This window comes from Monopterus albus, unplaced genomic scaffold, assembly GCF_001952655.1.
Source record: "Monopterus albus unplaced genomic scaffold, M_albus_1.0 scaffold12.1, whole genome shotgun sequence".
In the NCBI taxonomy this organism is placed as follows: domain Eukaryota; kingdom Metazoa; phylum Chordata; class Actinopteri; order Synbranchiformes; family Synbranchidae; genus Monopterus; species Monopterus albus.
The window spans coordinates 89,913-100,684 of NW_018127892.1; the positions used below are offsets into that span (position 1 = coordinate 89,913).

Here is a 10,772-nt window from a genome sequence, read left to right on the forward strand (position 1 = left end):
GTTGAGAACTGTGTCAAGAGGGAAAAAAAAACATGAAGATGTATCATCTCACTGTCTGCAGTTTGTTCAACACTAATCAACAAATGGGGCAGCACCATTGCCTCACAGCAAGAAGGCTCCGGGTTCGGGCCCCGCCCGGGACCTTTCTGTGTGGAGTTTGCATGTTCTCCTTGTGCTTGCGTGGGTTCTCTCCGGGTACTCCGGCTTCCTCCCACAGTCCAAAGACATGCAGCTTAGGTTGATTGGTGTCTCTAAATTGCCCATAGGAGTGCGTGTGCATGTGTGGTTGTTCGTCTATGTGTTAGCCCTGCGAAAGATTGGCGACCTGTCCAGGGTGTACCCTGCCTTCGCCCGATTGCCAGATTGGCCACGCCCCCCCGTGACCCCGTTCCGGGATTAAGCGGTAGAAGATGAATAAATGAATGAATAATCAACAAATGCTGCAGTAGCACAGTATTGCTTTGTGCCAGTGGGAATGTATCGATTCACTATTTGTCTTATGAGACAATCTCCATAAAGAACATACTGTGAACTCTGGCTTATAGATAGTCTATACTGGCCATTTATTTATTTCCAATTGCACATCCCTGCGCAAATAATCCCCATATCTGGAGCATTTTCCCCAGTGGAGATGGTCAAGTTTCTCACCTTTCGGACTGATCTTACGGACTTCCTCCACATAGTCCTTGGTGCGGTAGTCGATGGGATGTGTGACTCCGCCCTGGCTGATGGTCTCATGCTTGCTGGCTGAGGCTGTGCCAAACACAGCCACGTCCTTCACCGTCTTGCACAGCTGGGTGGCTGCGATGCCCACACCACCTGAAGGAAGATGGACAGGGTGAATAAACAGCCTCAATTTACAGAAAAGCATCACCTGTGATAGGCTGTACTGCTTATTCAAGCTTAATAGGGTTGTCTTAGGTAACACCAAGATCCACATGAAAGCTGAAGAAACCAGCTAAAGACACTGAAGAATTCCCACTGCACATGTATTTTCTGTGGCAGGCAAATGGGATTTTCATTATTTATTATTCCAAACAAACCAGTCAATAGCAGCGTGGATGTGTTTTGCTCAGGGGTATGTAAAAAGCACATTACTACAATCACATTACCCCAGCTGGCCTGAGAAGAATAGACACCCACACAGAGATACACAGACACACACATCCAAACCCGGGAAAAAGTAGCCATTGTAGCTGAAATAAAACATCAAATTTACTGGCTCCTTATTCAAGACAACCTGCCTAGAGTTCCACAGGACAGTAGATGCAGCTGAGGTATCTGTTCTGTTCGAAAAGGAGCGTTGGATGACATTCTAATGCAAATTACATAATAAACACAGCTCCTTCTTACCATGTCAGCTGAAAACAAAATGTTCTACCCTGCCCCAGATAACTTTTAAAGACAAAGTGCTGGGAGACTATGTGTAGATGCTTTGGATATCTGTGTTTGTGTTCTGTGAATTTGAAAGTGTGCACATAACTGTGCAAAATGCCTCTGACAGTGTTTGCTAAGGCAGCCAGAGCAAGAAGTAATAGGTTACTCATAAGCAATGTCTTGTTTGAAATGGAGGCCGACTTGAGGACTTGAACTGAAAGGCATCCATAAAGGTCATTCATGCCTGATCACATAAAGAGCATATCTTATCTGATACCAGTGAATAAACAACACAAAGCAATACATGCATTTATTGAGCATCCATTTTAACAGCATAGCTGGGCTGCTGGGCAGGTTCTGATTATAAGAATGATAAAATCATGACTTGCTTGCTTACATAGGCAACTAAGCCCAAACAGGAAGACAGGCACATATGCACACATGCATGTGCTACAAGGCCTACGATTAGACTTACGCAAAAGCAACCACAGATCATTTTGAAATTTGCTGCATCTCTGATTTTATCATGTGAAATAAATTTTAAAAATTCTTCCCCATTTCATTTCCTCTGATAATGTATATGTTAATGTCAGTAGTATGATGGCTGTATATTTGTTCTGTGGGGAGAACATAGTGCATCACATGACACTGATGCACCCTGCGGTGCCCTCATCCTGGTATAAAAATTACTGTTAGTCAATGAACCAGCCGCATAACACAGTTTCCTCAGTGACATCCTGGCAGCTGCTCTCTGAGGCTGCATTATCACACACTGTAAAACCAGCACTGACACAGGCAAAAAAAAAAAAATGAACTGAGAGCTAACAATACAATTAAAACCATTTTATATTATATATATATATTTTTAAAAGTTTCATTTCAGAACCTTTTCTGTTAAATATGCATTGTCCCAGAAGTTATTAGAATACAGCCCCTTCACCCGTCCTCAATTTCTGATTTCTGCTTCTCATCTGGGAGTCCATGAGATGAATAGACCACTTCGCATTACACGCACCTGCTGACACCGAGGGGAGAACTGATGAGAAAACAAAACTCAGGCTGTTGCTATTGGATGTGAGTGTTGTTGTGGCTGTGTTATAACAGCACCATCTCTCCTTGTCCTCAGTGAGAAACCAAGTTTGTGTTGCCAGGGAAACGTTGGCCAAATTACCGGCAATGACTGAGCAAAGGGAGCCATTTTGTTTCATTGACTGTTCTTCCTTTGGGCATATACAGATCTTTTGATGGCAATCACTACTTTATTAGTTTATATTTGACAGACTTTCTCTTAGTAGGCGCCAAGCTTTGGTTAGCCAGCCACTGGTAAGTATGTGTTAAAAGTTTGAGTATTAATTTAAAGGGCAGGATTTACATAGATTTGTGATAAATACACCCAACAAAAATTTGCATACTATACAAACATTTGCACATGCAAACACATGCCTTTGACATACTGGTTTTGCACAAGCACGTGTATATGTGTATGTCAGGTAGAAGTACAGAAAGGGAAGTGTTGACTGTGCATCATCTGAGGACGGGGTGTTTAAGAGCTGGTTTTATTAAACGGCTTTGTCAGAGTAGCAACCCTCACACACAGGTGTGAAGAAGTGTCCAACAGGATCATGCATCCATTAATCCTACATACCTACACTCAGAGACTCACATTTTAATATTTAATTAATGCTGCCGTCATAAACACAGTGGTTCCCTTTCTGTGTCTGCTTTAGTCAGAAATCAGTCCATTTTCTTTAACTTAATGAAACAGAGATTTACTTTCCATTCAGGCCTTAAATAATTAGTGGCATGGCAATAAAACAAAATAGATATTTTTATCTATATAATCAAATAACTTTGTTTTGCAAAACCTGAGCATGTAAAAATGCGTTTCCAGTCAAAGAGATTTTGCACCATAAGAGGAAGAAGGTACCTCTTCCCAAATCCCCAGAGAACAAACTCCTGATCTCCGATCACAAGACTGCTGAGCTGTGCCAAGAAAGAGCCCCCTGCCACACCCCACCTCGCTTCACAAATCAACACACACAAAGTTACGCAAACACATCCATCTATACACAGATCACAGAGGGAGGAGGGGCTGCAGCCTTGAACAGTCTTCTATGGCTGCTACACACTAATCTTCACAAATATGCACAGAAATCAAAATATTAAACTTTCATTAACCCGGTGCTTTAGTTGTTTCCTTTGCTTACTGACACACACTTTTGTACTTCTTTAGACTAGAAGCATCTCTGTTGGTAAGGACAAAGTGTTAAGACCATCCACAAACACTTACCCGTTACTCATGGAAGCGAAACCACTATAAGCAAACTCTTTCTGTTAATTGCATTTTTCTCCTTAAGATTCAATTGCATTGTTTACGTTTGCAAATTATGAAATGTCATAAAAGTGGTCATATCTATCTTGTTTGTCCTCTCTCTGGAGAAAGAGCTGACACAGTAGGGTTTTGTCTTCCCCTGAATCCTTACATACTTGAATTTTGGCACAAACTGCACTTGGCTTCCATAACATGAGTGTTAAGAGCGAATAGGAATTTGCCCAAAACATAGCACAACCCAGACCGACACTGAGGCCAGTGTTATTGCTCCACGCCCACAGTTCAACAGCAGAGGTGGACGAAGACGTCAGAAATGTTTTTCATATTCATTAAACAACTAAATAAATAAATAAAATGATAGATAGCACGTCAGTGTCATCCTGATTAACACATCTCTCAATCTACATCTTCACTGACCGCTCACATTTCTTGCTGAGATAAAATTGATCTCACATAGCAGGATTTCTCAACTGTGTGAGCCAGGCGGGCGACGGATTGTGGCCATATGGCTACTGTCAGCACCAGAGAAATCACTGGTCCCTTGTGTCTGAGCTCTGCGTTGTTTCCTGCTGCGATTTCTTCTGCCTTTATTTGTGCATTTCCTCAAGGGCTCGTCTTTCTTAACCTATCATTAACTTGTGGTAGTAGCGGTTGACAAAGAATAAAATACAAGCGTCTGTTTTTACCCAAAACCGCTATGGCAGTGTTACAACAACAACAACAAGCTGAACCAAATAAATGAACATTTCATTGCTATTCTCTGCAGCTCTTTCACAGAGTTCAGCTATGAGTCCTGTGGCGGTGATAGGAGCTGTGGCTGTCCGTCTGTGGACATGTACTCTTGAGCTATTACTCTGCATTATGTAACCTAGATGTTTTTTGAGATGACTGCGTAGCCTAAGTGTGTGTGTATTTGTGCAAGAGTGGTTTAACACGCCCTCTTAGATGATGAATTTCTCTTTGTACAGCACAGAGGAAGCCCATTTTTAGTTACTGGGTGAGTGAATAAAAAATAAAAAAAAACCAAACATCCTCTGCTCTTGTGTGAATGCGGTCTCTGTGATTTCCTGAATAAGGATGATCAAATTGGTAACCAGCGTTGTAGTCACCTCTCCAGTGTTCAAATCCAAGTCAAGTCATGGGTCCTGAAAATCTGGACTCAAGTTTGAGTCCTACTTGAGTACCACAACACTGCTGCTAACACAAACACAACACCTGGCTGCAGAATGAACCATGAGCTGGTGCACACTCATCTTGCAGAGTCTCTCTCTCACACACACACACACACACACACACACACACACACACACACACACACACACACACAAACAGGTGTCCTGACACAGGTTTCACATACACCTGCGACTGTATACGGTGGTTAGGATGGGGGTGGGTGGGGTCATTTGTCAACGGCAGCAGCGATGAGAGTGCGAGTGAGTGATGTGACTGGTGGGTTAGGGTGGAGGTTGCCCTGGTTTCCCTCTCATATCAGTGCAGCTGATCTGCTGCTGGTGATGCCAGGCCTGAGGAACACAGAGACGGTTCAACCACGCAGCCCAAACTCCCGCTTAGTGGTCAGACTGAATTAGCATTCTCTAAAGTAGGGTAAGAGCTCCCGAGCAGAGAGAAGAGGAAACCACTTTCAAGGCACATCAGACGTTTATCACAGCTCCCAGGGACAACAGATCCATAAAAGTGAGAGATGTAACTACACTTGATCTAATGCTTAATAGCAAGGGATTTGTGAATAATGAATGAGAACAACAACCTGAGACTGTCTTGGGAGAAATAAGATACATACAAATCTTTACTTCTTTACTCGTAGCTCTCCCAATTCATTTGCAGCCATCCTACTTTCAAAACATGTTTTGCTTTTCAGTTTTCCATTCCATATGCAGTCAGCTGTGCACTGAGGGCTCCTGAGGCCCTGCCTGCAGGTCTGACAGCAGTTATGAAGATGTACACCAGGATGAGGCTCTCACTCACCAAACCAATGAAAACCAGCCACCTGTTCTACTTGCTTTAACCATTTACAGTGCACCTCTAACAACACCACAAGTTTCTATAAGACAGTGGTAAAGATATGCTTAAGGCCATAATTTCACAAAGGAGCAATTTCAGGCAACTAGGGTTCAAGAAGTTCATGCTGCATTTCCTAGAGGTACGTACAAAAGATGACCAACTACTGTATGTAAGATAATATACAGTATATATGGGTCTTTGTTAAATGTACATGCATATGCCAATAATAATGTTAGCAAGAAACATCCAACCTCACACATTAAAATTCTGCTGTCTGCACCAGTAACAGTGAGTTAAAACTAAAAACCAGGTTTTGTTTAAACGTGATAAAACCTTCACCTGTTCAAATTCAGGGTCCAGTGTGAATCACATTTGCCCTCTTCAGTCAAAATTTACCACAGCTCTGATTTGCAACTGGCTCCGGTACAGTATTTACAGCCATCTGTCATAATAAATGGATTAAAAAAACATGACTGAGAAACATGGCAATTGAAATGTGAAAACTGAGGGCCATAATACAGTATTAAAGTATCCAACAGAGCCCCTCATTTCAATGAGGAACAATGAGGGTATTATTAAAAGAAAATATTCATGCAGAAACTTACAGTAGGAAAATTTACTTCCAGAATCAGCAGCTCAACTCTATAGAAAACTATTAATAAGGCTTGAAATCTGCCACTGATTTCACTCTTCAGGTTGTATTGCTGAAGCTTCTTGCATCAGTAACTTCCAGATAATCTACAGCGTAATCCGTCCTATTGAATCCCATACTTTGAAAATCCAGCAAACAGCGGCTACAAAAGTACCGTGGCCACCATAATAGTGCCGACAGTGTGTGGAATCTAATGCACTAACCCCAAACATAAGTTACAGTGATAATAGGGAGTATGTTTTTCTGCAATATGAGAAGCTTGAGTTGGAATTAAACCACAAATTCTGGCAGAGTTGGTGCCAAAATATCACCGCCTTGACATCCAGTAGGAGGCAGTGGCTAAGGAAGCAGAATAATCAGATAAATTGATGACACAGGCTGCTGCAGCACCAAATTCATATCATTTCCCATCTGTATTCCGTAACTGCAACACAATGCATGACACTTGACATTGGCCCTGCATTGTCACTCCACACCTCATATATAAAGCATAGACATCATCACTGGAAGCAGCGGAGCCCCATAAGTATGCAGGAATGTGTAGTGTGGGTGTGGTGGCAGGGTTCATAAACATCAGGCCCAGTTCAGGGAGAGGTCAGAGGAAAGGCTTTTGGCCGGGCACAGTGGAAGACCCACGAGATACATCCAGATGTCACTGAACTTCCTCACGCCCAAGTCCTCTGGAGAAAACAAAAGGAGAAAAGTGTGCATGTTCCCTGATGCCGATGACTAGAGCACGGATATGGCGAGGTCATGCAGAGGGAGCGAAGATTATGGAGGGTTGGAGGGAGAGGAGGAGAACGGAGGATGCAGATGTGTGGAGAAGAGAGGCACGATGGGAGGAAATACAACAAGCTATTGTTTAGAGAGAGAGAGGACAGGAGCAGATCCACAAGAGGAACAGCCAAGGATGATTCACCAAACACACACACATTAAAGCATGTCTGACTGAACCAGTCAGGCATTCTGCACTGGTCACCTGATGTTGATGGGTAAAAGGTCACCACACTTTTGAGGATATTATGCTCTTTATTTAGGAGAGCTCCTGATGAGTTGATAGGACATTACCTGTCTCTGTGGAACAACAGAGAGGCAAAAGACAAGAGGATGGATGCTCATCACCCCTGTGGCAAAGTCCTCACTACAGAGCATCAGTAACAATCCAATCAAATTTATGACCTTGATAATGTTTTTAACAAATATGTTACTCCAGTTTTACCCTTTACCTGAAACTATTCCACATAATGGAATTTTTTTAACATTATGAATTTTTTAACATTAACAAATACAATTCACAACACAGAAGATTAATAACACTCAGTCTAAACATGTAGCTGGAGCACAGGGCAGGCTGGCTTAGCTTGGCTTTCTGCATTAGTTTAGGATAGACCGGTCACATGGGGAAACAATTATACACAAGTATACCTTGTTTGGTTAATCCATTTAAAAGCTGTGCATGTGCAAAAATGACAAGTTGTGGTTTTATGGGTTACGGGTCAAAAGATAGCTCGGCAAAAACACAACAACAGCTTTTTTGGGGCAAATTATAGAAACAAAACAAAATTCGTTAATTAATAAGATTTTGTTGTGTTTTCAATAACTGTTGAGGATAATGGTACTATAAAAACATAATATTTTCTATTTAATTAAGAATTATCTGTTTAACTGTAAGCTCCAGGGGCTTGGGTGACAAACTAATCTGAAAGTAATTGCAAGAAGGTTTCTCTAAAGCAATTAAATCAGTGGATTACATTCTTATTATGAGACTAAACCAGTCAACCATAAGACAGGTCAACTGAGGTTGAGCCCCTTGAGCATTTACTAGAAAGATGTAGTGGTGAAAAGACCTTAACAAGACAGTAGAAGAAGAAAATTGCTCTTTAAACAGAGTGTGTAGCTGCTGTGATAGGCCTACAATAAGAATTAGATGGATTTAAATCATAATTAACTAACCATGCCCAGTGACCAACGGTGAAAACTCAGTTTATTGACTGTACAGCTACTTCTCTGTTTTTCACAAAGGCCAGTTTATCTTGCGCAATGGGTCACTATTTTATCTTTTCTCAACATAAACGGATCTAGCAGGAGCGCAGTGTTGTGCAAGTGTGTCACACAAAATCACCGCTGTGCAGTTAGACACATGACTTCCTGGCAGCCATCGGTAACACCACTGATTCACCTAGAAGGTTCGTAAGATAAATCCAAGGCATCATGGGATGAAAGTTTGTTAGTGGACATTAGCCTAAGATTTTGAAAGACACTGTGAAATATGTTCAAATTCTTTATTGTTGTTCCTTCTGTAGTTTTCACAGTGTCTGAGGAAAACACAGGGAGAAAGAAAATAAAACTTTCTGAAGACATCCGTACGAAGTGTGGCGATCCCTAAAAAACTAGAACTGAACCAGTGTGCAGCTACATGGGCCATGCTTTCAAATTGCTTACTGTGACTGACCTACAGTTGAAAATGTAAAGACATTAAATTAACAGTGATCTAAATGTAGAAAAGTAGTAAAAATTTAAACGTGTCAGCCAATTCATTTATAGATTCAGCACCATGTCATTGGTTACAATAATGCCAAAATAGACATGTCCAGTGTTGGAATACATTTAGAACGTAACATGCAACACCGGAGGCAATTTCTGTCATGTTATTAAAAAAATGCACACTTGAGAAGAGTCTCTGACCCTGTCACAGCAGGTATCTTTGATCTCTCTAATCAGAAGCATCAGGCCCACTACAGAGACACGAGGACCCCACACACACACACACACACACACACACACACACACACACACACACACACACACCATCCAGCAACGTGTGAGCTGTGCAGCTCCACGACGCTGTAAGAAAGCGTTAGCACTCTCATGTGCACAGCTATGAACAACATAGCCTCCAAGTATGAGAATAGTTTATACGTGCAAACAATAACAGTGAAGGAAGACAGGCTGTTAAGCAAATGTTTTTGTCATGGTCTCAGCAATGTGCTTTTACAATCCCTGATGTCCAGGCAGCTGGGAAGCAAAGACTGGCAGCCTGCCATGAGAAACCAGAGACGCCGCCTCAACCAAACCCGTGGAAATAAGTGTCTTTCACTGCACTCCTCCTATCCCTATTCCTCCTATAGCAAACATATTCTGCACAGAAAACCTCTGGCAATGTGTGCGCTTAGAGGGATGAGTGACATCAGCTGGATGATATGGTCGACATAAACATCTGGGATTCCTCTGTGACCACCGGTCCCACAACTACAAGTCTGTCAGCTGTCATTCAAACTACAATTTGTGCAGACTTGTTCATTTTCAGAGTTACTGTGTTAATACCAAGGGATACTATCACCTGGGCAGACACTCTCCCAGAGTTCTCCGTCTACCCAGAGGGGAAAGAGGTTCTGGTTTCATTATGCGTGAACATCCCTTAGACATTTACACCCACACACTGTCCTGAATGCTGAGGGATTCCTTTCTGATTCCCTTGTACAGAAAGAATTGGAACAAGATGAAAACAGAGTTGTATACTGGTAGATAGCAAGAGAGAAATGAAGAGGGAAGAATTTCTTTTGGCCAATGCACTCTCCTTTTCTCCAGCTGGCTTGATAATGTAAACACAGCAATATCAAATGCTCTCAGGCTCAGTGTAACACACCCGAAACCAGGTGCTTTTACTCCCTCAGTCCCCATCTTTCTTCCCCCTACCCACTCTGACCTTAGAGTCCAGGTGGCAGGTGCTCCAGTATTAGTGCAGCACTGGAGAGTGCACTCACTGAGCCATATCTCGTGCTAATGAACAACGAGACCTTCTCTAACAGCCATAATTCACACAGAACATACGAATATACATAAACAAGAAGTACAGAGAAGGAAAATCAGGTGTGGTACTGTGAACATTAAACTATTCATTCTATTGAGCTTCTGCAGAGTATTTAAAGCTTACTGCGCTACATTCTCTAGAAAGGATCCTCGTGCACAACTGAACTCATCATCGTGGCTGCTTACTCCAGAGCAGTTAGCCGAGATGAAACTGGTTAAATGTGATTTCAGCTGCAGGATTACAACATAAAGTCACTGATAGTTGTAGCGCCTACAGCAAACAGGACAAAACAATGTTTGCGTTAGTTTGTGAGCGAATTATTAACCAATTTACATTAAATACAAACGTCATTGAAACGAATAAACATGTATGCTGCATATCCGTGTATCTGTATTTGTCTCAGCACCTGCAGCAGCATGGACTAGGACGCTCTGGTTGGGCCGCAGGTTGCCGAAGTCAAACAGCATCATGTAGGCAGTGATGTAGTTGACAGGAAGAGCTGCTGCCTCCTCGAAGCTCATGCCTTCTGGAATGAGGAAGGTGTGGTTTGCCGGCACCACCGCCACCTCCTGCCAGAG

General features: G+C 42.3%; 1 protein-coding gene across 1 annotated transcript in view; it reads right to left on the reverse strand.

Moving 5' to 3' along the window:
• vat1 (vesicle amine transport 1) overlaps positions 1–10,772 on the reverse strand; it is a 32,470-nt gene that overhangs the window by 10,967 nt on the left and 10,731 nt on the right. The window contains exons 3-4 of the mRNA XM_020590297.1: positions 10,601–10,770; positions 649–819 (exon numbers count right to left, since the gene is read on the reverse strand). Coding sequence (XP_020445953.1) covers positions 649–819; positions 10,601–10,770 — 341 coding nt within the window. The remainder of the gene's footprint in view (positions 1–648; positions 820–10,600; positions 10,771–10,772) is intronic.